The following is a 24,898-nucleotide window of genomic DNA, read 5'->3' on the forward strand; positions in this document are numbered from 1 at the left end:
TTTCCGCGGACATTAATGAAATTCAGCACCCTCAAACGACAGGTCACCCGTATGAGGGACAGGAGGAGAACGTGAGCTGACAAGAACGATGGAGTCGAGAAACCGACCGTATTTTGGTTCCGATGGATGCGTAAGTTTCCTCCACCGGCTTCGCCAGATGAAGCAGAGCGCCTCCTGCGTCGAGCAGCAGGGCGCGTTGTACGCTCTCTTCGCATCCTTGCTGCATCTACAAATCGCGAGATTGTGAAAAAAAAATTGTATCGAATTTGGGCGATTGAGATTAGAATCTCGATAAATTGAATTCAAATCGTGCGATTGCTTGTCAAGTCATAGCTCAAATTTTAATTTCGACTATGTTTGTTTCACAAACAATAAAAATTTTGGGAAATATTATTCTAAAAACAATCGTTTGTTTCACATAAAAGATTGAATGTCATCCACAAAATGTTTAGACAAAATTATTATAATTGATTAATTATTTCTAATAATATAATTTATTAATTTATAGAAATTATTTTTTAAATAGTTCAGTCGTCTCTTCTAATTCAATCGGTTTGGTCCACATAGGAAATTTTTTAAAACCATTTTGGTTCAACGTAGGATCTTGCTCGCCCCTAGGGGTACCTTTTCTTCCCATTCCCCACCCACACCGTTTTCTTTGAAACAGTCCAATCATGATTATGACTTTCATTTAGAAAACCTATGGCGACAATAATTAATCCTACCCCCTAGACTTATAATACATATAGATACGTATGTAATTGGACTTCGCTTTTTTGCGCAGAATATAATGGCTAGTTCTAAGAATCCAAATTTGGAAATTCGACGCGATCGCTCTTCTTGACACCATCGAAAAAGTCCACCGCCCGAATCCCATCCGTCACATTCGTCATCCAACCGGACGCGACCAGCGGATCTAAAATCCTCCATTTGGCAACCCCCTAAATAATTTGCTTTTGCTTTCGCTTTTTCTCAAAGCTGTCATTAGAATAAAATAATAAATATCAACGATCGGAAAACCCCCTAAAAACAGATGGGCTCTGGTCGGGGACAACTCGAACCCATCATTGCGTCGCCTCTGACGGCCGCGAATCTCAGCCGCTCGTCTCGCTCGTGCGCGGAACCCACGGAGGCGATCTGTGGCCCGCCTTGGGCCCCACGCCCACAGTGCCGCGACGTGTGATTCCGTCGTGCGCACGACCCCAAGCTGTCCCGCCGTCCCGTGTCGTGTTGGTGTGGCGCAGCTGCTGGTGGAAAACAGAATCGATTTATTCGATTAATTATGTCTAATGGGTCGCCCAGTTCAGCGTTGAATATTTAAATGAAATATCATTTCACGGACGCTTTTCATGATGTCATGCATGTTCGATATTTTACAAACCTGAATTATTTTAAGATTAATATAATAAAAATTTTCAAACTAGTAATACACTCATCTTATATTTACTCCAAATTTTTTTTTTATCATAAAGTACATCCATATCTTATTTTTCAAAACTAGTACATCCATATCAAATTATCAAAAACTAATTTTTCGTGTTTGAAAATCCCCATATTAATACTTTCGTGCCACATTTGCCATAATTTAATACACTTGTATCACATTTATCGCAATTAGAGGATTTTTATGATAAAAAAATAGTTCAAGATGGATGTAGAGTTAATTCGTGATAAACATGATATAAATATATCAGTTTGAATTTGTTATGATATTAGCTCGTTATTTTATTGTGTTAATCATACTTAACAAATGCTTTATCATATTACCATTGAATTTTGAATTTTGTCAACCGAGTCATGTTTATTTTCAACACCCCCATTGCACGTGGGACGAAAAAAAATACATAGCACCGTGAAAATCACAGCATCTTAATTGAATTAGATCTATTATGTTTAGAGGAACTCATCATTGAAGTCGTGACTGATTTAATTAATTAAAGAAGGGAGGGTTAAAAGCACGAACTGCCACGAAAAAACAGGTAGCGCCGTGAGAATTGCAACACCTTGGTTAAATCCGTCATGTCGTGAGGGAACTGATCAACAAGATCGCGATGATTCGATTAATTAAAGAAGAGTGGGTTAAAAGCACGAAATGCCAAAGCCAGACAAACCGCAAACAACATTAAAATAACAATTATTCCCCTGTCGCAGCTCCCATCGCATTAAATTAATCTATCGAGTACTTTTTTTCTTTTTATTTATTTATTTAATAATTCGGGCGGAAAAGTAAAACCAACGAAAATGCCCTGTGCCCGTCCTGTCTAAATAAGCGAGCCCCTGGATCTCGATTGGGGGATTCCGAGGAAGAATAAGGAAGGAAGGAAGGAAGGAGCTGTTGCGGCACTGCACTCGCGCCTGGGCAACAGCGCCATTGCTCGCGCGCGGTCGGGTTGCGGATTGAATTCCCGAAAGCCTTTCCGATTCGAGGAGCGGCGGCGGCGGCGGAGGCGGCGGCGGCGCGTCGGCATTTTTTCTTTTGGTTCCCGAGCCCTACGCGGCGGCATTGGCGGAGTTCGAGCGCGCCGGTGAGTGCCCTGGTCGCTTTATACTCGATCTGATCTGTGCGGTTTTCGTCTCGTCTCGGGATCTGGAGGGCAATGCGGTTCCGCGATGGGGCGGTGATGCGTTGATCTGGTTTTTTTTTTTTGGTGTTCCGTTAGCTGAGGATTCGGTGGAGGGCTGAATTGTTGGGAGTTCGGGGCTTGCTGTGTTGCGTCTAGTGTGATATGATGTTCTGATTTTCTTTCTTCTTTTTGTCGTGTTCGTTTCGAGAGGATGAGTGGCGTCGGGAGCTCCAATGGAATGGTTAGGATCTGTTGAATCATTTGACTGTTCTTTGCAGGAGCGATCTGGAGCAGAATTGGCATTGATTCGAGCCTTTTATAGGTTTCGAGAATCTGAGGATAGGCTGTTGGTGATCGAATTGGGAATTTGGGCTTTTGTTGTGGGATTTTGTGAGTTCTATTCATGCTCGTGGACTTGAGGGAACTCTGATTTCGGAGAGTCTGCTGACCTCATGTGACTGATGGCATAATCTAGTGTCGGAGATTCGTTCTCTTCAGTTTGCAAGGCACGAAGGGGGAATGCTCAGATGAACTGTGAGGTACATGGTAGTGTGTGAAGCGCATGTTATTCATGATAGGTAGCGGATCTTGTGCTTTCTGGAGAATTAGAACGACAAAAATTGGTGATCTAAGGGACTTATAACTTGGGTTCTGAACGGGCTTGCACAAACTTTGAACATGAGAAGCCCCTTGTGGAATAAGCTTGCTCTCATTTTTGGCCCAAGGCCACCAATCAGTTGGTTAGTCTTGTGCCTTATAAGTGTGCTAGCACTCATCACTGTCCTGGGATCGTCTTCTTCAAATGCATTTGAAGCTGCAACTTCCACTCCGGCGCCTGACATCTATACGAACTATAGAAAGCTAAAGGAGCAAGCTGCTGTTGATTATTTGGAGCTGAAATCTCTTTCAGGAGGTGCTAGTCGAGTAAAGGAGCTTGGTCTATGTGGCAAAGAGAGGGAGAACTTTGTGCCCTGCTACAATGTCTCTGCAAATATGTTGGCTGGATATAAGGACGGGGAGGTGTTTGATCGTCACTGCGAGCTGTCAAGAGAATTAGATCGCTGTTTGGTTCGCCCTCCGAAAGAATATAAGATCCCTCTCAGGTGGCCAGCTGGACGGGATGTGATATGGAGTGGAAATGTGAAGATTACGAAGGACCAATTTCTTTCTTCTGGAAGCATGACTAAAAGGTCCGTCTTCTCACTTAAGCTAGTCCTTGAGCTAATAAGCTACTCCTGTCTGCACAACCTATTACTTTATCCAGATTGTAGTGATTTCTTATAGCTCTTTCATGATTTTGACTCCCATGCCTATGCTTATTTTCTTGACTTCTTTAGGATGATGCTGCTAGAAGAAAATCAAATTGCTTTCCACTCTGATGACGGTTCAATCTTTGACGGTGTCAAAGACTATTCCCGCCAAATTGCGGAGATGCTAGGATTGGGAAGTGACACAGAATTTATTCAAGCAGGGGTACCTCTTCTTTTTATCTCAAGATATCACTTTGATACATATTTATTTTATACATGAGATTCTCTAAAGTTGGTTATAGCGTGATTTTTTATGCATTGGCTTTTAGTGTAGTGCTAAATTGTAGTGGTAACTGTGACATACCATAAAGGTTCTTGTTCCTAGTCATTCTTTCTAAAATTCCCACTTTTCTGCCTGTAGTCCTCTTTTTGCATTTGAAAGGGCATTAACATATAATTGTTCCAATATACACTTTGCAGGTGCGCACAGTGCTGGATATTGGTTGTGGTTTTGGCAGTTTTGGGGCTCATTTACTATCTTTAAAGGTCATGGCTGTTTGTGTTGCGGCATATGAGGCAACTGGTAGCCAAGTCCAAATGGCCCTCGAGAGAGGTCTTCCTGCAATCATTGGCAATTTTGTTTCTCGGCAACTTCCATATCCTACGTTGTCATACGACATGGTTCACTGTGCTCAATGTGGAATCGTTTGGGATGACAAAGGTACTTTTTTATTGGCTTAACTAATTCTGCTTTTTCCTTGTTAGTTTTCCTGTAGTCTTTTGAGCTTTACTATTTTTCTATTAAATATATTGCTTAACTGCTATGGTTAAAGAAATTTCTAGCTGTATCAGCTGCTATAGTGATTATTTCCATTGCCATATTAGCTTTAATTGGTTTATGGTCTCTTGCTCTGTGATTAGCAAAACTCTCTCTGGAAATCATAGGAGCCTGTGGTAGGAGCTGGTTATTCTTTGAAGGAATGAGTTAAAACCTGTGCAGTGTAAGATGGCATTTGTTGAACCATTCAGCATAAGCTATCATCATGTTGAGCACGTCCGTTCAATGAATTGGCCTATAGAATAGCGGCAAATAAGCTTTAATGAGGGAGTGAGATTGTTGTCCAGGTCCCTGTCTGTGTCTATGGCACAACACCTCTCTTCATTGACCCTTTAGGGTCACCATTGAATACAAGAAGTCCAAAAGCCACAATCTAGTCTGCGCTTGAGCAAATTTCTTGTTTTTAATTGTGAAACTAACAGCTCCGCCGAGGTCCTTTTCAAGTTTTTATCTTTTCCATTTACTTGTTGAATTTTGTACTCCCTCTTTAATAAGCCCAACAGTTCAGGAAAACAGCAATCTCGTATTTTTTAATCTGAAATGGAGCTTTGCTCCTGGACTGTGAAGAAAGGGATGGTGGGTGCTCCTTGTTTGGTTTGTTGGAGACAACCAGTTCAGCGTATGTCCTTCACTTGCAAATGGTAATTAAACTATGGAGGTGTATGGGGCAGCGATCACAGGCAGAAAGCCTTTTGATCCAAAACAGTGAGATTTTAAGGTCTAAGGATGATGAGCAAAAAGGATTCATATCGAGAAACTGTTTAACATTTATAACAATGACCGATCGCAGGTTCATTTAGGTTTACTTTTTTCTTCTTGTGTGTTATTGATGTGTCAAGTTTGCTTTGTTAAGATGTTGGACTGTACAGGAAAAAACTGATATAGGTGGAGCTGAGGACCTTGTTGCTTGGTTTTGATGCTAATGGTCATATCATGGGAATGACATGGCTTTTGTTGAACAAGTCTAAGCTAAATAAACCTCCAATAATTCAAGAAGACATAAAATTAAGAATTTCTCTAGTAATCTTGACTTAGTATGCATTATGTTAGTGAATGCTTTTCCTTTTAGCTCGCAAAAGCTGTAACATTATTTGGTGGAGCTAATTGCCGACTCTCATTTTTCGAAGCAGATGGGATTTTCCTTTTAGAAGTAGATCGACTGCTGAGACCTGGAGGTTACTTTGTTTTAACTGCACCAGTGAACAAGGTACAGGGAAGTTCGAGTACAAAAAAGGCAAAAATGGTTGTTCCCCTGGAAAAATTCACTGACGAAATTTGTTGGAGTTTACTCGCTCAGCAAGATGATACTTTCATATGGCAAAAAACTGTGGAGACAAACTGCTACAAATCTCGGTGAGTAGCTCCTGCAGACTTATACTGATGGTGTTTTCTTGTGAGATCAGTTCTCTGAACTCCACAAGTTTAGTTGGATCCTTTGTCGTCTATTGACCTTTCTCCTTTATATTCTAATAGCAAGCAGGCTGCCATACCCCTTTGTAAAGGACAGGATCTTCAATCATACTATCAGCCCCTCGTTTCATGCATTAGTGGCGTTTCCAGCAAACACTGGACTTCCATACAGAATAGATCATCTGGTCCATATTTGAGTTCGGCAGAGCTTGAATTACATCGTAAGCATTGTTCCATTTCTTTTCCCTCTTTCCTGCAGCCTTAATATTATTCGACCTTGTTGACAGAGTCCAAATGCTGAACCAGTTATTGATCATCCTGTCATTGCAGGAGTTCAACCTGATGACTTTTTTGAGGACCTGCAGTACTGGAGATCATCTCTGAAAAACTATTGGTCTCTGCTCACTCCTTTGATTTTTTCTGACCATCCAAAAAGGCCAGGAGATGAAGACCCATTACCTCCATTTAACATGGTTCGGAATGTTATGGACATGAATGCTCATTACGGGGGCTTGAATAATGCGTTTTTGGAAGAAAAGAAGTCAGTTTGGCTTATGAATGTTGTGCCTGTTGGAGCCCAGAATACACTGCCTCTCATTCTCGAGCGGGGTTTTGCTGGGGTTTTACATGATTGGTAAGTACAATTGTGGGTAACTTTAGATATAAAACAAACAGTCATAAGCCTCTCTTTCTGGAATCAGGATTGTCTTACCAACAAATTCTGTTTATCCTGTGGAAATGCGGAGTTTTCTTTTTGATTGTCAGTTGCCATTATTTAGAAACAAAAATCGCCTTTTGCTATATATCATCATTCTAAATTTTGAAATTGAGATGGTTGTAATGCCTCATAGCAATGGTGATTTTTGTTACTCCATCTATGTTTGCTTTGCTTGCTTCCATCTCAACCCACCTGGATATATCTATATGTATTCTTGTCACTCCATCTATATTTGTCACTTTGCAAATGTGTCATTGAGTAAATGGTCTGTGAAAAGTTATGATAATAAGTTTTATTTGCTCATGTACTTCTTAAAACTCAAAATACTTTTTATTCATGCTTTCTGGGGCTTTGAAAACCTAGTAATTATTTTGTTTCATGCAGGTGTGAACCATTTCCAACATACCCTCGAACCTATGATATGCTCCATGCAAATGGTCTACTTTCTCATCTCAGTTCTGAGAGGTGCAGCATGATGGACTTATTGTTGGAAATGGATAGAATTCTGCGTCCTGAGGTAGCTTTTTCTTTTTCGGTCTAAAATATACCTCATTGCTTTTGCTTGAACGTATAAAGAATATCTTATTTAGTTTATGCTTTGCTGATCTAAAGCTGTTCATAGCTTTCTTTTCTTTTTTGCTCCTTCTTTTGTAAACTACTTAATGCAGCCAGACCCTTTTGCATGTATCTACAATTTTAATCCTTGATGTATTTCAGTATGGGTACTGCAACTTAGTCTAATGCATAGAATTTTAATCATCTTATATGAGTCTTCTCATCTGACAAGTGATTTTTGATATCTGACATTTGATGCAACTCTAGGGGTGGGTTGTCCTATCTGACAGAATGGGAGTGATAGAGCTGGCGAGAATGCTTGCTACTCAGATTCGGTGGGAAGCTCGTGTGATTGACCTTCAAAATGGCAGTGACCAACGGCTACTTGTTTGTCAGAAACCTTTTGTGAGGAAATGATCGATTCTGCTGTGGAAAGGTTTTCACCATCCAAGAACTGTACATTGTTTTAGCTCAGGTAGTCCTAATCTCCCTCTTATCAAGGTCAACAATTTGCAGACTAGTTATCGCAATGATTTCTTGATATTTATTAGTAATGCCACTTTTCATAGAATGAATACAGCAGATGAATGACTGTTATCAGTTTGCTACATCAGCAACTCAATGTATCACTTTTTGGCATCTCATTGAGTACCTAGATTAAAATTCGCCTTTGTGCTGCTGAATGACCTTTCTTCGCCACCCTCAAGCTCTGGTGTGCTGATTGTTATGTTTAAGGAAGCGCAGAAATTATAGTCACATATCCTCACTTCAGTTAAACGTATGTTTAGGCATTCATTTTCAGTGAGAAATCTACGCATAGCTTATCGAAATTGGTTGATCTCACCAGACCGGATCTCTTCTTTTCAGGTCAACTAGAGAGTGAACCATCTGACGGAATCTCCACGTGGCTTATTCTTCAGTCGCGAAAAGAAAAATTGGACGTCGGCCTCGGCTGAATTACTTGGTGTGCAAACTGTAGATCCAGGGGTTTGGCCGGAAAAGTAGCCGCATTGAATTTTGTTCATGCATCTGTAGCAATTCATTCATCCCGTGTTCTCATTTTTTTTAGTCTCCAATTTTTTTTCTCCACCTATCAATTTTGAGATTGATAATTGATCTATATGTTTTTATTAAACTCTCTTTTTTCCTGATATTTTTTGGATACCCCAAAAAAAAATTGAAGGTTGTAGGAACCCTGGATCAACAGCATAGAACTTTAACCTAAAGGGTCTTCGTGAAAAGTAAAAACTGCTGGGTAAACAATAATTGAAGAGTACATCACGAAGCAATTTGATAAAAAAGCTAATTAGTGGAAACACATTTGAAAAGTTGCGATCCATTTAAGCTTTTTAATATTTTATTTGTTTAAAATTAGAAAAAAATTAATGTCCGCAACTAAATGTCGACAACGTAAGAGGAATGTATTAACAAATTTATAAACAAAAAAAAATTGGCTAAAAAACTCAAATGGAAAAAAATTACATTTAAGTGCACTCATTTTTAATTAGAAAAAAGTAATTTCAGTATGATGAACGTGATAATACACACTTCAAGGAAAAAAAATTCATCCTTATTATTAAATCATGTAAATGTGGCATGTCAGAAACTGTTTCTGAATCATTATTGTGGCATGTCAGAAACTGAATCATTATTTGAAGTTCTGCCCACCTCATTTACATCATTACCCAAATTTGATCTTGACAATAATACAGCATGCCGAGTGAATGACAAGGCAGCGAGAATAATCTTTTCATCTCATAGCAGACCGGTCTAAAAGAAACCAAGAGAATCTGCATTAACAAGGGTTTCCAAGACAATTTTCTTATAGATTTGAAATTACCATAAGTGTACGCATCGTTCTATAACAAATCAACATGCAGACCACGTTTAAATACGCTCGACCAAACACAGGCCATTCCTTTATACTTAACCAATGAAACCGAAAAATAGAAAGCCAATACACATTCATGCAAGTTAAAGAACAAAATCTCACATTTTGCTCCATCCAACGCCAAGACAAGACATCCAAGTATTCACTCTCGGCAGGTAGTTAAAATTTAGAGCACAGCCATTAACAAGTTTGAGCATCCTAGAAGATTACTTGAGAAATTATTTTAGATGAAACAAAATTGTGAAATTGCTTGTATCAGAACTGTTCGAGTTCAAGCAGCACCTAGTTCCCGGTTCAAATAGTCTACAAACATCCGCTTGGCGCTCTCTGCATCAGCAGGCGGCGGTCGCCCGCTTAAACTCGTTTGTCCTGTCAACTTAATGAAAGTTCGCCGGAGCCTTCGTAGCTCCGGCAGCCCAACTGATCTTGAAATGGTAATAGTCGGCAATCCTACGCCAACAGAGATCCCGTTTGAAGGGCCTCCCAGGGCCTGGGATTGTGTTTCCACGATTGCGCTGATCACCTCCTGTGTTGCCCTGTCCAGCTCGTAAAGCGAATTCGCTTCCGAAAACCGTGCATTCTGCGTAGCAATGGTTGGCTGCAAAACCTTGACGTCTCGTGATTTTGAGTCCACCTTTTTCGTCAAGTATGAAACAGCCTCTGTGATGGCAGCAGAAGAATTAGTCACTCCCTCTTTATGCGGCCATAGTTCGAACAAAGGAGAATCCCAGCGGTTTCTTCTATCTGGCCTCTCAAATCTTCTTGCCAGGTCCTCAAAAATCTTATCGTCGTATGCAGCTTCTCCCTTTTCCCTGCGTTCCTCGTTCCATTTCCGACAATGTGTTTCCTCTGCATCACAGAACACAACGCAGTACCTTATACCGGCGGCACGAGCCAAGCACCAGAGCTCATACCTATAGCCCTTGATATTGTTCAAAGAATCGACTATGACGACATCTTCCTTCGACAGTGACCTGTCCACTTCAGACCGGAGGACTCCTCTTAAATTCTTCTCGGCAGGCATATCGGCATAGCTCTGATTGCGATCAAGGTGGAAGGACCCTTCATCAATTATCCTAACAATGGGATTCGCTTCCGACTCCTTAAGGGCTTCAGCAAGGCAAAGCGCAGCTGTCGACTTCCCGCTGCATGGCTGCCCGCAGATCACAACCAATGCCATCTATCAATCGATGCTTAGATGGGTCTTCTTGCAGAAGTGCTTCCTGCCCATAGTTCAAACTATCAGTGGCTTTTACCCACTTCAATAACAAACACCTCGCTTTCTCGGCAGTATTTATTCATACTAGAAACAAGAGGCACAAGTGATACTGACATTTATGTCGTAAACCACATTAAACTATGTCTAATGGCATTTAGGAGATATTATTCGACTTCTGCTTAGAGAATTCGTTAAAAGAGAGAGATAACTTCCATGTAGAGTTGAACATAAACATGTAATTGACGGCAATGGTGCTGTAGAGCAATTCTGTTCGAAATGGATGATATTCCAAAAGACTAAACTAGTTCCCTAAACACTAAACTAGTTCCAATGAGCAGAGCTCGTATTCGTCTTCACTGTTTTGTAGCTAACAGGGACACAACAATTAGGGTAAAAAATCAAATCTTGTACGCATGGCAGTACATACTGAATTGCCAACGGGTTGATAAGAATCAGAGGACATCTCAACCAAGTTTACGGACCAAAAATTCACCAGATTTCTGAAAATTAAAAAAGAAAAAACAAGGACCTGCGACTGGAGTAAAGGACAGGAATTTCTCCCCAATCGGTTCCAGTAATCCGCATCCCGCCCAAAAACACAAAGCAGTATCGCAAAAAACTATCGACCACGTATCAGTTTCGACAAACAGAGAAGGACCCACTCGAAAACCCTAACTCAGACAGCACGAGAGTCCATAGAGCAATCCGCATGAACCAGGGCAAAAAAGAAATGGCCGAGAGCCGTACCGGGCGCTGGAGAAGAGACCGGAAACCGGCGCTCTCGTTTCTGGGGATGAAAGAGGGAAGGCGCATCCGACGAGAATTTCGAATCTCCCCGATCCTGGCTAAGTTCCCGTTCTCCTCCGCGGCTTCAGTTCGCCTTCCTTTGTTCAGTTATCGATCTACGTGTGTTGAATTCACCGCGAGAAACCCCCCTCCTCTCTCGTTCGACGCGAAACTGTTGGCCGGAGCTTATCGCCGCCGGCGGAGGTTCACCTGCGGTTGAAGCTCGCTCCTTTTAGGGTTGCGTGGAACGGAAGAACGAAGAACAGCGCGACGAAAAAGGGAGAGAGGAAGCGCAAGCACCGAAACTGATTCTCCTGTTTTATTAAAATTTTAAGTATACAATATATATATATATATATATATGTATAAGCTACAAATAATCATACACTACATTTAACCCGAGAAAATAACACAAATTATTTGTCAACTTCAATTTAATATACAATGTCAACTCTCGATTTTTAATTTTGTCCAATGTGATTTTGAATTATTGATAAATATTCGGTGTAGTTCTCCTATTGGCTCATATGACAAATCAAAAGTTATTTTGATAATGTGAATGAATATACACTAAGTTGAATTTTTAAAAACAATGAGTCATCGTGTTTCATCTGTTTATGCATCTATTTTAGACAAGGAAAAAGGAATTGAGTGTTGGCATGTAAAGTCATGTTTGGTAACCATCCAAATAATGTCAAATTTTGATTATTTATTCCCGGAAGTAGTTTGGGAACATAATCGCGTTTGGTAAAATTTTTGTTTCCGATAACAAATTTATATTTTTTTGTACCCAAAAGTAGATTTAGAACAGAATCAAGAATAAAAAAAAGTTAATTCTTATTCTGGGAACAAATCTAAGAATAAAAACAACTCTTCTTCTTCCATTTTCTCTTCTTCTTTTTCTTCTCTTTTCTTCTTCTTCATCGACCGCCTCGTCTGCCGTTGTCCACCACCAGCCGCCGCTGCCAGTGGTCGTCGGCGAGACTCCGACGAGGTGGGGCTAGGCTGGGGGAGGCCCGCCTGGCCCTGGCAAGGCTTGCCTAGCCCCACCGGTGGCCAGGTAGGCCTCGCCCAGCCCTAGTGAGTCCCGCCTAGCCACCGGCGAGGCTCGCCTGGCCATCAGCGAGATTGGGCTCGCTTGGCCACCATGAGGCTAGGCGAGCCTTGCCGTGGGCCTCGCCTAGCCTCGACGAAGGCTCACCCAGCCCCGGCGAGGCTCAGCCGACGAGGGTCGGCGACAATCCGGTAAGGTCGCCAGCCTGAAGAAGAAGAAGAATAGGAGAAAAATATAAAAATATAAAAATTATTTAAAAATTAAAAGAAATTGATTTGGAACAGAATTAATGAAGCGGCACCAAACACAATTCTATTCCAAAATAAAATAAAAAAATTGGACAACTACTAAACAGTTTAAAATGCTTAGAATATATTCCCGGAAACAGAATAAATAAAAAGTCATTTCTGATCATAATTTACTATCGGGAACAAAATCATTACTAAACGCGCCCTAACTTTTTCTGTTTTTGGTCCATTGTTCATAAGGAATTGAAAGCCACATCAACAGAGTTCGCTAACTCGAATTATTAGAAATGCAATCTTGTACATTTCCATATAGTTTATAAACTAAATTAACACTTACCGATAATTTAAGAACCACGTTGAATAAATACAAATATAAAAACGATATGATATATTGAATTAAAGTTCATACACCGTTTGTGTAATTTTCACCATATAAAAATTATATGAACTACTATAATGGTTTTGCCTATCTTTCATCTAAGTTGATATTAGAGAAATTATGTAATAATAAAGCTCGGTTAACTTTCAATAAAATGGGGATAAGTACACTAATGGTGCCATAAGTTGTGTACGACGCTCACTTTGGTGCCAAAAGTTTCCGTCGGATCACTTAAGTGCCAAAAAATTTGAAAAACGCTCACTTTGGTGCCAACTCCGACGAAATTGGCTGGAAATCCGACGTGGCCTTTTTTTATTAATTTTTGACGCCAACGTGGCTCGTCGGAGAGTTGAGTCAGCATCCAAATACCAAAACGACGCCGTTTGGTGTCTCCCCCAATTCAAAACCCTAATCTTCGATCGTCGCCGTCCTCGACGGTCCTTGCGCTCGGCGGCCACAGCTTCGACCCCGACCTCGACCCCGACCTCGACCCTAACCCCGACGATGGCCACTCAACGGCAGCGGCTCCGACCTCGACCCCAACCCCGACCCCAACGATGGCCACTCGGCGGCCGTAGCTCCGACCCCGACCTCGACCCTGACTGTGACGATGGCCACTCGACGGCCGTGGCTCAAACCCCGACCCCGACCCCGACGATGGCCACTCGACGGCCGTAGCTTCGACCCCGACCCCGACCTCGATGATGGCCACTGCGGCCGCAGCTTCGACCCCGACTCCGACCCCAACCTCGACGACGGCCACGGCTTCGACCCCGTTGAAACCCTAATTTCTTCCGCATGTAAGCTAAACGGTGTCGTTTCCATGAAGCCATCCACGTAGGACGGCAAAACGACGTCGTTTTCTTAAGGAGGACCGAAACGACGTCATTTAAAGGCTTATCGATTTTTTTTTTTTAAAAAAATCATTTTGGCCAGAATCTTTCGCCGGAGGCCGGAATCTTCGCCGGTGGCACCAAAGTGAGCGTTTTCCTCCGATTTGGCACCGATCCGACGGAAAATTTTGGCACCAAAGTGAGCGCCGTACACAACTTATGGCACCATTAGTGTACTTATCCCCAATAAAATGTTTTTCAAATTTTCTTACGTTCGCTTTACAAAAAATAAACCAACAAAGGAAAACGTTTTCTGCAATGGAAAAATCTTTTTCAAAAGTGAAAATATTTTCTACTTTTCATAAGAGGAAAAACAATTTCCACTACTTTTTTTCATCACTGATTTATATTATTTATATTATTTTTATCTTTTCCTTTTACTTTGTTCTTCTTCTTCAGTTAGGTGTCGGCCACTAACTCGCTCGAGCTCACCAAACGACCACGAGACTTAGGCCTCGCCAGATCGGCAATGTTGGAGCATCACTAGAAGGTGGTGAGGCTCGGGCCTTGCAAATCGGCAACTCTCGAGGCAAGGCTCGAACCCACCCTATAGTGAATTTCACTGGCCATTGCCATCACCAGTGATAGACTAAGGAAAATAAAAAGAAAGAAAAGAAGAAAAAATAATTAAAAATTCGATATTCTGTAAAAAGAAAATAAAAAAAGCAGAAAATATAAATATGAATAAAAATGATCAAACTAAGTGCACGGAGAAAATCAAATCAAATCAAATACCGAACAATGGAAAACAATTTCATTTCATTTTCAAGTTTTAACTAAATACTAGAAAATATTATGATTTTCTTTAAATTTTTTGATAATTTCTTTTTAAATGCTACATTTTTCACTAAACGAGGAGAGCTTAATTACTAATTTACTTTCGCAACACAGTTTGAGCATTTCATTGTTGGGCCTGGGGCAAATAATTGGGCCAGTACGGTCAGCGGTTCGATCGAAAAGGCCCGGCCCGAATTGAAAAGCAGGGATGCAAAGACACGTGGAGCCTGGAGGCAACAGGTGGAGACGACTTCCGCGACTTTTGCTTGTTCCTGTTCAACGTCGGTCGATCACTGTCTGTGGCTGTTTTAGTTGCACAGTGTGAAACTGCAAGTGGCTGAACTCCGTCGTCCCTCGGCTGCCGTCGCTTTTGTTCACTCTTTCTCCTTGTCCCCATTGGCATCAGATCGGTCGACATGTGTTTGTTTGTTTTGTTTCTATTTCCTGAAAATGATGGCAATCACGGAAGACTTGTCTCGTGTTGCAATAATACAGAGACATTAGGGGTTTCTAGAGGCGAGCATCTAAAATCGGGATCACTCTTTCTTTTGGTTTCGGGATAGGCCCTAGAATCGGACTGGATTGGCCAGTCCAATCCTATAATAAGCTAGACCGATTCCACCATAAATTAGAACTGATTTTGCCTTATTCAATTTCAGGTTCCAAGATGAGAACCAATCACTTCTACAATTTTCAAGAGTCAAATAATAATTCTCATAGGTGACACTATTTTTAAAATCCAACTTTGTTTGTTGAATTGCCACATTGAGTTTAAGAATGGATGTTCGAGCAATTTGAAATATATTGGTGCAATGGCTAGGTTCTATTACATCCTTAAATTTATAACAAATTTTCCAATCAAGTCCCTAATCCTCCAATCCCCAAAAAATTAAAGCAAATGTAACAGTCTGGTGCTACCCAAAAGAATCATTTCATTGTCCATCATAGGTTAGCTTCGATTGTCCATAATCGGAGAGAGGGGATTTGGTGGGGAAAGTTCTGTAAATTCAACGACTCAATTGCAATAATCACAAAGTTCGAGGATTGCTCTGAAAAGAGAGTGTAATTTCAAGGATCAAATGTACACTTTCCCCAACAAAAGACTACACTCATCAAATACATATTTATTATTATTATTTTTTTGTCTTTTTTTGATTTTTTTGGTAAAGTTTTTGTCTTTTTTTGTTTTTGGTGGCTCAAACGAATAATTGGTATTTGTCTGAGAATTTTGCCGTAAGGACAAAAGAAAAAGGTGTAGCATGCACGCGAACCAGTATGGCAACATGGAAGCCGCCATTAATCTCCATTATCTTCCAAAAAACAACAAAATATCGTTTTCAAGCTGAATAAATAATTTATAAATTTCTAGAAAAAGAATTTATTTCTGTCATTTACCGAAACAGAGTGGCTGAAACGTTAGGGAGTGATTTAGCCTAAAATGACTTGGTATCTAAAGGGGGATTTCTTTCTGGAAGCAAGCTTCTGGTTTCTTCGTTGTCTTCTCTCTCTTTGATAATGCTTAGAAGTATGCTCAAACTTGGGCCATTTTTCAATATATAATTTATGCAATTAATTTTTATGATTTAAAGCAGAAGGAAAATGTTTTAAAATCTCAATGTGAATACAAGGCTATGTACAATAGTTACAAGTAGAGAGAAATAGTTATAATTGCCTGGGTATATCATGATTCGTGTATGCATAATAGAATTTGGCTACAAACTACACGGTTGGATATATTACGAGAGGAATATTTAAAACGTCTGAGTATCATGATTTATATACATAAAAAAATTAACAATCCATCATCACATTTGTGAATTAGAATGTGTAAAATGCAACATAAATATATAGTAATTCTACTAGTTAAATAAATAAGAAGAAGTTAGCCAAAAACCCAAGAGATGAAATGCTTCTTGAAAAGGGTACTCTTGTACATGGAAAAGGAGTAGAAATGACAAATATGTAGAAAAGGAATGTGATGAATGTATCTTCTTAATACTTTTAACTATATGAATTGTCTTCGATTGCGAAGTAGATTACGCGACCGTCTTCGATTTCAAAGTAGATTACGCGACCGTTTATTTTAAAAGAAGTCCGCGTTCATGTTTTACAAGTTAAGAGAAGCTTCAAAGTTTGGATAAGGAAGGGTTATTAAGATTGATCAGCCACTAAATCACAAGGAAAACAAGTCAGATCATTGTTTATTAAAGGGATTTGCAGGAGTTTCTAAATCTTAATACTTTTAACTATATGAATTGTCTTCGATTGCGAAGTAGATTATGCGACCGTCTTCGATTTCAAAGTAGATTACGCGACCGTTTATTTTAAAAGAAGTCCGCGTTCATGTTTTACAAGTTAAGAGAAGCTTCAAAGTTTGGATAAGGAAGGGTTATTAAGATTGATCAGCCACTAAATCACAAGGAAAACAAGTCAGATCATCGTTTGTTAAAGGGATTTGCAGGAGTTTCTAAAGGCAGCACCTGAAGCACCGCCGTAAGCAACAGTATTCTATCAAAGTCAATTTCAAGTGGAAAAAGATGGAAATGCAACCAATGTGAAACTTAGACATCAGTCCTCATTAAAAACACCATATTTCAATTTTTTCTACCGACTTCCTTATCGAATGAGGTTGTCTCTAAGTTGAGATATTGATGCATAATGCCTTGGGCCAATCGGATTAATTCTCATCAAATCCCTCCCCTTTTCACACGTTTTAATAAGATATCAATAAATTCCACCGTAATAACTCGAGGTTTTAGGGTAAACGGTTTTGCACTGGCATTCGATTTCATGTTGACATTAGAGATGGAACTCTTGACTTCAATTCCTTAGTACCTAATTTCATCCGTTCAAGGGTTTCGCTTTCATTTCTCGAAATGGATTTCAACTATCTATTCAAAGACGTTCATCGGGTTCGCTCGCTCGAGGCCTTCGTCATCAAATCGGCTTTTGCCGAGGTGGAGTGTTAATGTATGAATATATTCTTCGTTGTACTCAAACTGCTTAGACATTTAGAGTTAGAAAAAAAGATGTTGCACGTCTCAATTTCAAGTACATCATCCATTAGGACAGGAACAAGAATGCATCAAAAGCAACGATCCAATCGAGACGAATCAGGGTTGACCTACCTTAAAAGGAAATGCAACCGCAGGAAGACTTTAGAATAAGAGCAAGACATCACACATGAGGTCAGCATTTGTCAGATGGGACGTTGCTTCGATCGCCTCCCATCGGATTCCATGTCCTCGATCGACGAAAGCTCTTTCGAAAAACGAAGTCAATGCGCTATTTCACGTCATTTACTATGCAAATCTTGTTAACATAACATAGCTAATGAGTACATGAGATGTTTCGTTTCAAATTTTCTCAATCAATTCAACAATATCCACTGAACTGAGTTTGGTATATGAGTTTGGATTCAAGAGAATTCCAAACTACATAACAGCTCCATTCGTTTCTTTGTTTTCTTTTCATTTTTTGGTACAATAGTTTGGGTACGACCGGCTTTTTCTCCTCCCATCACGAGGTCAACCTGCTCAATCATTAACCTCTCCACCCTGAAACGAGAAAGATTCCATTGAAAGAACCATCTGTCAACAGCTATCCATCGGATGAACTGATTTTTCAAAGTTATCCCATGCGATCCGAGGTCATGCTCCTCAGTAGCAGTGGGATCATGGACATCCCGCGAAATGGAAGAGCGATGCCAGGACCACTTCCCCGATCTAATCATCACCGAAACTTCCGTTCTGAAGATCCGATACTCCAACAAGGTTTTTGGCCCCCCATCTTATTTCCGGGAATCGAACTCTATTGGTGTAAAGGTACGCCATTTTCTTTTCCCCAAAGTGGAAATAATGAGTGCGAAATGCTGGAAGGTCGGCACGGGGGGAGAGATGGGACACATGTGGAAGCCAAGATGGAAGAGATGGGTGGTACTGTCTAAGAGCAAAACGTAGGCTGATCCGAGGACAAAGGGATTAAACAGCAGCCAAAAGGTGGTGGGGGTAGCTGGGTGGAGGCTACTATGCTGATAGAAGCCGCGAGAGACGCCCACGAGAAAGGCAAAAGAAAAGAACAAAGGCAAATCTGATTTTCCACACGACTTTTTCTTTCTCTCTTATTTTCTCCCTCCTTTTGGGCCACTATTTATTAAGAAAAAGCCGAAAACAAAAACACCTTCAAATTATGTCCACAATGGCACATTTGCTCTAAAAAATTTCGACATAAAAAATCCCAAATTATGCTCATGTTTATCCTAAACTTCTTTTGTGACATAAAAGAAAAATCTTAAACTTATACTTACTTGACAAATTTACCCTTCGCTAAGATTCCATTAAATACTTTTTCTATTTCACTTAATAATGTAGACACTATTTAATACCGTTTGCTTTCTAGTATAGCCAGATTTTTAACTATTCGCATTGGCAAAATTTTCATTAAAGGTAAATGTATCACATTTGTACAATTTTGAAAGTTTTTGATATCACAAAAAAGAATTTAAGGTAAATTAGTCACACTTACCATAATTTAGGGTTTTCGATGGATTTTACCATATATGTTTTCCTTTTTTTTCCTTTTTGTATAAAAAAGAAAAAGAGAAAAAGAAAAAAAAGGGGGTGGTGTGGATTCAAAAGCTCAAAGCCGCACCGCATTGTCAAGATTCCGCCTCACCAAAGCACGGCACAGCGTATAAAGCCAATCTCTTTCTCTCCACCACTTCTTTGAATATTGTCCCATTTAACTTTGACCCCCTCCCCCACTTACATCATCGACCTATCGATCATCCCCCTTTCCTTCCCCTTATAAATTCGTAATCATTGCCTTAGTCATTGGCGAGTTACATTCACGAAATCCAACCATTTCTTCCACAGCCTCTCCCTCGCGCCTCCTCCCTCCTCCTCCTCCTCCTCCTCATTTCTCCTTCCTTCTCCTTCTCGTTCACGGCGGCCGACGGTCACGCTTACCGTCACCCTTCGACCCGAGACCACACAAAACCGGCGAGAAAAAACAGCGGGCGATGGAGAGGTATCGTCCCCGTGCGGCGGCGGCTTCTGCAATGATGGCGGGCTTGCTTGCGGGACTCCTTGTCCATGCATGCTGTGCCGACGCCATCGGCCGTTCCAGTTTCCCAAAGGGTTTCGTCTTCGGCACCGCCTCCTCCGCTTTCCAGGTCCTCTCTCTCTCTCTCTCTCTCTTCTTTTTCGCTTGTACTTTGCTTTTCTCATCAATCATGTCATGAATGGGTTTATCTCCTCCGTGAACGAATCTCAACGCTCATGCTTCATCTAATTATCTATTCGAACGCATCCCATTCACGTACTGCATGCGCGCTAAATCTACACGAGCCCGGCTCGCTGCGTAAGAGCTCCGGCTCGATCTCACGTGAGACCCATCAGATTGAAGAGCTCGGGCGCCTTAGGCTCGTCTCATGTATTTAGGAGGAACGACGTTAAGCGTGTTCACGGGGACGCCCCCTCGAGCATGATTCCATTCGCGCCGTCTTATCATCACGTGAACCGGTCTCTGTGAAGCTACTGCACACAGAGACAGCGAATTCTTGTCAAACTATTTTCCTTTTCCCCCCCTGGCTGTGAACGTCTCGAGGAAAATAAAAACATTCCCAGTTGGTCAGTCAATCCTTTTGCGTTCTCCGGCGAAAGCGATGGGCACTTTGTGCGGTAGCTTTAGCTCGGTGTTCTGACATCTAAGGGACGAAGTTGGACTTGAGGAGCCTGAGGCTTTTTTGTGCTTTAGCGTCTGGAGCCCGGGCGACAGGACGGACCCGACGAGTCACGGATTGAGAGATTATTGGCGCGAATTCAAGGCGAGATTAGCGGCTCCTCCCTCCCCACCACCACCTCGCACGTTCCGTGGACCGGAGCGAAGTCATCTCTTCATGGAAAATTGAACTAATTATGTACTGTTAAGATGTTATATTATATCGTGAGATACCCACAGCTCAGCCAATTCACGCAATAGATTCTGTTCCGCGTGCAGCTTTATTCCCTCCTTGCATCTGACTAAATATAGAAAAGTTCTTCACCAAAATCCATCGAATCGGACAGGAATTGAGTACGAATCTGATCGAAGATAAGCCACTTATAAACGGATCAAAATAAATTAAATGAATTTATTGGAGCTGGATTATTTTCGATATAATTCAAATCCATTTTGACGGTGTTAATATGGAGATGTGACATCCTATCATCGGAATGAACGAAGGCTCTTGACCTATATTCACAGTAGGAAAATTAATGCAAGCCACCGCATTAGTAGGTCTTTTTTTCTTTTTTTTTGGGGGGACCGTGGGGGATGGTGGGGGAGGAATTTAATGCTAACAGCGTACTGGGAAACTTCGTTGACTTTGTGACGACCTGGTGGGCCGGTTGCTTCTTGATTTTCTTATTCCGACTGAAACGCTGGACACATGATTTTTTGTTTTTGTTTTTTTCCAGTTTGCTTCAAACGTCGAACTTTGGATTTAACGCTATTACATTTGTAACAAGTTGTAGGGGACATGTTATATTCTCATTTTCATATAAAGTCTTCAAAAAAAGTAATTATTTTTTCCCTTTGGTCGCACTTTAAAGTTATATTTTCATGATAAGTTTGGTACTTTTTTTTTTTGGACGAAAAGTTTGGTACTTTGAATAGCTGTGATTGACGCTGAGCTTGTTTCGTTTTCGTGATCAGTACGAAGGAGCTGTGAAAGAGGACGGAAGGGGACCATCGGTTTGGGATACCTTTTCGCATCAATTTGGTAATATGATAATAATGTTTTTTTCTTCCCATTTTATCTTAATGATTGGATCTCTGTGAGTGACATAATTTAAGACCAAATGATTAAGATGCCCGGTGAAAAAGCAAATGGACATAATTGTATTGTCTAGTTTTGGATAGAGTTCAAATCCTTAAGCCCATTTGTTGGAATTATCGGGAATAATAAGACCGACGCAATGGAGACGAAATCACCTACCCCTTTATCGATTCGTGTTTGGTAGTATGGAAGAAAGGTGCTCTCGTTTAACCAAACAGGATCTAAGTGTTTATATATGTACATGTGTAATCCGCACAATTCATGAATCACGGAGTCGTGTATTGCTTCGTCGGCGTAATCAGTAACTTGCATTCGATTGGCTCCAGGTAAAGTGATCGATCTTAGCAACGCGGATGTCGCCGTGGATCAGTACCACCGGTTTAACGTAAGTCTCTCTGTGAAAACCTGCTAGCCATTTTTCATGAGAAAGGACAGCGATAGACGAGCTGAATCCAAACTAAATACCGTGCGAGCATTTAACCTGAGCATGTTTCTCTGCTTATGAACTCCAATTCAGGAAGATATTCAGCTCATGAAGGACATGGGAATGGACGCCTACAGGTTTTCGATCTCCTGGTCTCGCATCTTTCCTAGTAAGAGACTAGCTTATACATGCTTTTGGACACTGAAGTCGTGAGTGGTGATCGCCGTTTACCTCGTTCTGTTGAATTTCGGCCAACTGATGTCATGCTTCAATGAATTTAGATGGAAGCGGCCAGATCAATCAGGCAGGAGTCGACCACTATAATAATCTCATCAACGCATTACTGGCTAAAGGTAAACGCGTGACGTCCCGTACGAGCACAATCACGAGCAAAAGCACTGTTGTCATGACTTTCCTTTTCAATATATTTGAAGCAGAGTCGAGAGTTGGCCATAAATTGGTTTTTTTTCCCTTTTCTCACTGAAGTTTCTGGCATCATCGCACTTGAAAATTTTCCATTAGTTTATGTAGTGCGCATGCCGTATGTCGTCGGTCGGCGTATAGTATTTAAAATGTATGCATGTCCTTCACTGTAATGGCAAAAGGCTGAAGGAAAAAGGGAAAACTTCAGTTTGAAGCAGAGCATATTAAATGGGTATGGTCATCACATGCATAGAATTCATCCAAGAAACGAACGGACTAACCGCAGTCGCCTCTCTGATAATGCTGCAAGCGCAGGGATCGAACCATACGTGACTCTGTTTCACTGGGATCTCCCGCAAGCTCTGGAAGACAAGTACAACGGATGGCTCGACCCCAAATCATGTGAGTCGCACAGATTCCTCCTTCACGTGATGAGCATATATATTTTACCAACTGAAGGACTCAAAAGCCGAACAGAGCCTCGAGGTTGACTTTTTTCTTTTGGTTACTATTCCTGCAGAAAGGATTTTGCGACATATGCCGAGACCTGCTTTCAGAAATTCGGGGACAGGGTGAAGCACTGGGTCACCTTCAACGAGCCGCACACTCTGGCAATACAAGGATACGATGTCGGGCTTCAGGCACCGGGCCGTTGCTCCATCCTTCTTCACCTCTTCTGCAGGGCTGGGAACTCTGCAACCGAGCCTTACATTGTTGGGCACAACATCCTGCTCTCACATGCCACCGCCGTCGATGTGTATAGAAAGAAGTACAAGGTCCGTGTCATAAAATGAAAGTCATTGTATCAACATTCCAGTTGCTTATATCTTCCTTAAAAGACTAAAGTATATCCTTATCGACCCCTAATGCGCATTCCTAATTTGAACGTCAGCATGCCGAGTTACTAAGCTGTTTAGTTATCCTGTGCAGCAAAAGCAGCATGGATCAATCGGTGTAGCATTTGATGTGATGTGGTTCGTACCGAGAACAAACTCAACCGATGACATCGAAGCAACTCAGAGAGCCCTAGATTTTCAGTTTGGCTGGTAACAAACCGTAGACACTTTCCGGGGTTAATAGATTTAAGAAGATAAATCCTTTTGAATGTGTGCGAGCAAGATGTGTTCATGAAAATACAGAAAGTTCGAACTATGCAAGTAAAATATCGGGGTCATGAGCACTATTTGTTTTTCATGGTAATCGCAGGTTTATCGAACCGTTGATCTTTGGAAATTATCCGAGCTCCATGATAAGTAGGGTGGGAAGCCGCTTACCGGCAATTTCCAGCTCCGAATCTGCTCTTCTAAAGGGGTCTTTGGATTTCGTGGGTATCAATCACTATACTACATATTATGGCAGCAATGATACGTCCGATGTGATCGGAAGTCTACTTAAGGACTCCCTCTCGGACTCTGGCTCTGTCACTCTGCGTAAGGAACCCTTCTCAGCATATCTGGAAGTTTTAGTTGTTTGGGTCTTCTCTTTTTTAATTTTGGTGGTGCTAAGTTATGTTTGCTGCTGTTTTCAGCTTTTAGAGATGGGATACTCAATCCAATTGGAGACAGGGTACGTTAGTTCCCAGCACAGCAAGAAACTTTCGATTTGATTAAGGCAAAGATCATTTAGAACGAAGTGTGTCGTTCAAATGATAGCTTGTGATGTATTTTTAGCAATGCATGGATTTCTCTCCAGTTGTTTTTCTAACTGAAACTGTCATGCGGATGTCGATTTGCAGGCGAGTTCAATATGGTTATACATAGTACCTCAGGGCCTCAGAAGTTTAATGAACTACATCAAGACAAAGTACGGGAACCCACCTGTTATTATTACCGAAAATGGTAAGTCCGTCAAGCCAAAAAGAAAAAAGGCAACTAGCATACAGATGCTATATCTTTCTGTAAAATCTTCACTGAAGTTGAAGGTCTTCTTAATCCAGTCATGACTTACTGAAGAAGAGAAGATGCTCAAATCTGTTGCCTTTGTCTGTTCTAACTTGGGTCTTTGCAGGTATGGACGACCCGAACCCCCCGCTGATCAACATCAAAGAGGCTCTCAAGGATGAGAAGAGGATCAAGTATCACAATGACTATCTCACCAACTTGCTGGCCTCCATCAAGTGCGTTACGAATGTTCCGTGTGCTTTCTCTCTTTTTATCAGTCGAAACCGAGCTCTTTCTATGTCGTTCTTTCTAACATTTTGCTTTATGACCGAACCAGAGAAGACGGATGCAACGTGAAAGGGTACTTCGTGTGGTCTCTGTTGGATAACTGGGAGTGGGCGGCCGGATACACTTCGAGGTTCGGCCTCTACTTTGTGGATTACAATGACAAGCTGAAGAGATACCCCAAAGACTCTGTTCAGTGGTTCAAGAACTTCCTGAAGTCTACCTAAACAATTAATGAAGATGAAGGACGCGCCACAGTGGATGCAGTGCTCATTCATTTTCTTCTATTTCTGTGGAGACACATGATTTCATTACACCACATTGCTACATCTCAATAAATTTCAGAAATGTTTATGTTAGAAAAGCCAAAAGGCAAAAAAAATAAAAATAAAATGTAAATGGAATTGAAATAATTGCTTTGTTATTCTGCATACCCTTTTCGCCTGCTCTCGCTATGGCTCCTTCCTTGGTGAAGTCTGAACAT

The 24,898-nt window shown here is 41.1% G+C and overlaps 3 protein-coding genes across 3 annotated transcripts; 2 read left to right on the forward strand and 1 right to left on the reverse strand.

Moving 5' to 3' along the window:
- The first annotated feature begins 2,266 nt into the window (after positions 1-2,266).
- Positions 2,267-8,512, forward strand: LOC104453905 (probable methyltransferase PMT5). Its single transcript, XM_010068550.3, has 10 exons — positions 2,267-2,525; positions 2,843-3,754; positions 3,902-4,037; positions 4,295-4,535; positions 5,783-6,005; positions 6,126-6,283; positions 6,393-6,696; positions 7,165-7,297; positions 7,603-7,810; positions 8,203-8,512. Exons 2-9 carry the CDS (start codon positions 3,243-3,245, stop codon positions 7,750-7,752), a joined length of 1,857 nt encoding a protein of 618 aa, XP_010066852.2. The 5' UTR covers positions 2,267-2,525; positions 2,843-3,242; the 3' UTR covers positions 7,753-7,810; positions 8,203-8,512.
- A 742-nt stretch (positions 8,513-9,254) lies between these two features.
- LOC104453906 (protein KTI12 homolog) lies at positions 9,255-11,548 on the reverse strand. The gene is made up of 2 exons (XM_010068551.3): positions 11,193-11,548; positions 9,255-10,449 (listed from the first exon to the last, which is right to left on the reverse strand). Exon 2 carries the CDS (start codon positions 10,404-10,406, stop codon positions 9,498-9,500), a length of 909 nt encoding a protein of 302 aa, XP_010066853.1. The 5' UTR covers positions 10,407-10,449; positions 11,193-11,548; the 3' UTR covers positions 9,255-9,497.
- A 7,856-nt stretch (positions 11,549-19,404) lies between these two features.
- Positions 19,405-24,838, forward strand: LOC104453907 (beta-glucosidase 40). Its single transcript, XM_039316531.1, has 13 exons — positions 19,405-19,755; positions 21,279-21,345; positions 21,729-21,787; positions 21,920-21,995; positions 22,108-22,179; positions 22,565-22,677; positions 22,774-23,025; positions 23,180-23,295; positions 23,456-23,679; positions 23,778-23,815; positions 23,985-24,087; positions 24,257-24,365; positions 24,467-24,838. Exons 1-13 carry the CDS (start codon positions 19,603-19,605, stop codon positions 24,639-24,641), a joined length of 1,557 nt encoding a protein of 518 aa, XP_039172465.1. The 5' UTR covers positions 19,405-19,602; the 3' UTR covers positions 24,642-24,838.
- The last annotated feature ends 60 nt before the right edge of the window (positions 24,839-24,898 follow it).

The sequence above is a fragment of the Eucalyptus grandis genome, chromosome 7 (genome assembly GCF_016545825.1).
Source record: "Eucalyptus grandis isolate ANBG69807.140 chromosome 7, ASM1654582v1, whole genome shotgun sequence".
NCBI classification, from domain to species: Eukaryota; Viridiplantae; Streptophyta; class Magnoliopsida; order Myrtales; family Myrtaceae; genus Eucalyptus; species Eucalyptus grandis.

What these genes read in the sequence shown, in the direction of transcription:
- LOC104453906 (XM_010068551.3), bottom strand. Translation starts at nt 10,406, where the DNA reads ATGGCATTGGTTGTGATCTGCGGGCAGCCATGCAGCGGGAAGTCGACA.
- LOC104453905 (XM_010068550.3), top strand. Translation starts at nt 3,243, where the DNA reads ATGAGAAGCCCCTTGTGGAATAAGCTTGCTCTCATTTTTGGCCCAAGG. An exon ending in AATCGTTTGGGATGACAAAG is followed by an intron (nt 4,536 to 5,782) that starts GTACTTTTTTAT and finishes TTTTCGAAGCAG; the next exon opens with ATGGGATTTTCCTTTTAGAA. An exon ending in ATAGAATTCTGCGTCCTGAG is followed by an intron (nt 7,298 to 7,602) that starts GTAGCTTTTTCT and finishes ATGCAACTCTAG; the next exon opens with GGGTGGGTTGTCCTATCTGA.
- LOC104453907 (XM_039316531.1), top strand. Translation starts at nt 19,603, where the DNA reads ATGGAGAGGTATCGTCCCCGTGCGGCGGCGGCTTCTGCAATGATGGCG. An exon ending in CTAGATTTTCAGTTTGGCTG is followed by an intron (nt 23,296 to 23,455) that starts GTAACAAACCGT and finishes TGGTAATCGCAG; the next exon opens with GTTTATCGAACCGTTGATCT. An exon ending in AACTTGCTGGCCTCCATCAA is followed by an intron (nt 24,366 to 24,466) that starts GTGCGTTACGAA and finishes TGACCGAACCAG; the next exon opens with AGAAGACGGATGCAACGTGA.